The following is a 976-nucleotide window of genomic DNA, read 5'->3' on the forward strand; positions in this document are numbered from 1 at the left end:
TCTGATTGCAAAGGTATTGTCCAGCTCTCATGTTGGCTTCCACTTCAGTGAAATATTAACCTAATTAATAAATGTTTGTTATATGAATGACAGAATAAACCATCTCTCTCTAGGAACTCTATATATTTAACATTTGGAAATATGTAGAAACAAATGCCCCTCTGCTCTGGAAGGCAGTTTAATCGTGCTGGCACTGCACCATTCCACTGGCAATGATGTAGTTGCCAGGGTGGGTGGGAGGCTATGCCCTCCAGCTCTGGGGCAGTTCCTCTACTGTTGCCCTTTAGCAGAGAAGAAGGAAATTTGAGGGCCCAGAAGGAAACAGTGTTGCCCAAGGTGAAGCCAGAATTACTGGATGGGGATGGGCTCTTCCCCAAAAGAAAAGGAGGGGAAAGGTGAAAGCCTGCTACCAATTGTGGAGGAGACTGGCCAAAGCCACAGGTTGCTTGAAAGCTGTTTATAAACTAGAAAGCCCTTCTTGGGGAGAGAAAAACTTGTCTGGGTGGGACAATTCTAGGACATCAGCTTCACAGGAAAGGAGGAGGGGAGAGGCAGGAGGCTTGCTGTTCTCTGAAGGCTGATGACCTCTGCCAGAACCTCTCTGCCACCCTTCACCCAGCCATGGGACCCTGTGTGGACTGTGGCAGGCAGGGCCCAGGAGGCAGGGAAGAATCGCTGAAGTGTCTGGCTGGACTGGCACATAGCTCGGTCAACTCTTCCCATTCTCTTCCATCCATTACTTTTGCTGCCTCATCTCCCCCATTCCCACCAGAGGCAGTCCCTGGCCCTTCTGGGCCATGGGCAGACATTCCCATTTTGCAAATGGACTCCAACTGTGCAACTTAAAAGTTGCCTTAAAAGGGGACCTTAAGATAATTAGGGGAAAACAGAGATACTGAAGGCAAAAAGCCAACACCTGGCCAATAATAATCCTGAGGAAAGGTTATCCGAATGCAATTGATTATCAGACCTGGGA

At 48.5% G+C, this 976-nt stretch overlaps 1 protein-coding gene across 1 annotated transcript in view; it reads left to right on the top strand.

The window, feature by feature from the left end:
- The first annotated feature begins 243 nt into the window (after nt 1–243).
- The window catches only part of SLITRK2 (SLIT and NTRK-like family, member 2), a 5,635-nt gene continuing 4,902 nt past the window's right edge, over nt 244–976 (top strand). Inside the window, exon 1 of the mRNA XM_010850348.1 lies at nt 244–336. Within this exon, the coding sequence (XP_010848650.1) occupies nt 244–336 (93 nt within the window). The remainder of the gene's footprint in view (nt 337–976) is intronic.

This window comes from Bison bison, unplaced genomic scaffold (genome assembly GCF_000754665.1).
Source record: "Bison bison bison isolate TAMUID 2011002044 unplaced genomic scaffold, Bison_UMD1.0 scf7180017851251, whole genome shotgun sequence".
Lineage (NCBI taxonomy): Eukaryota > Metazoa > Chordata > Mammalia > Artiodactyla > Bovidae > Bison > Bison bison.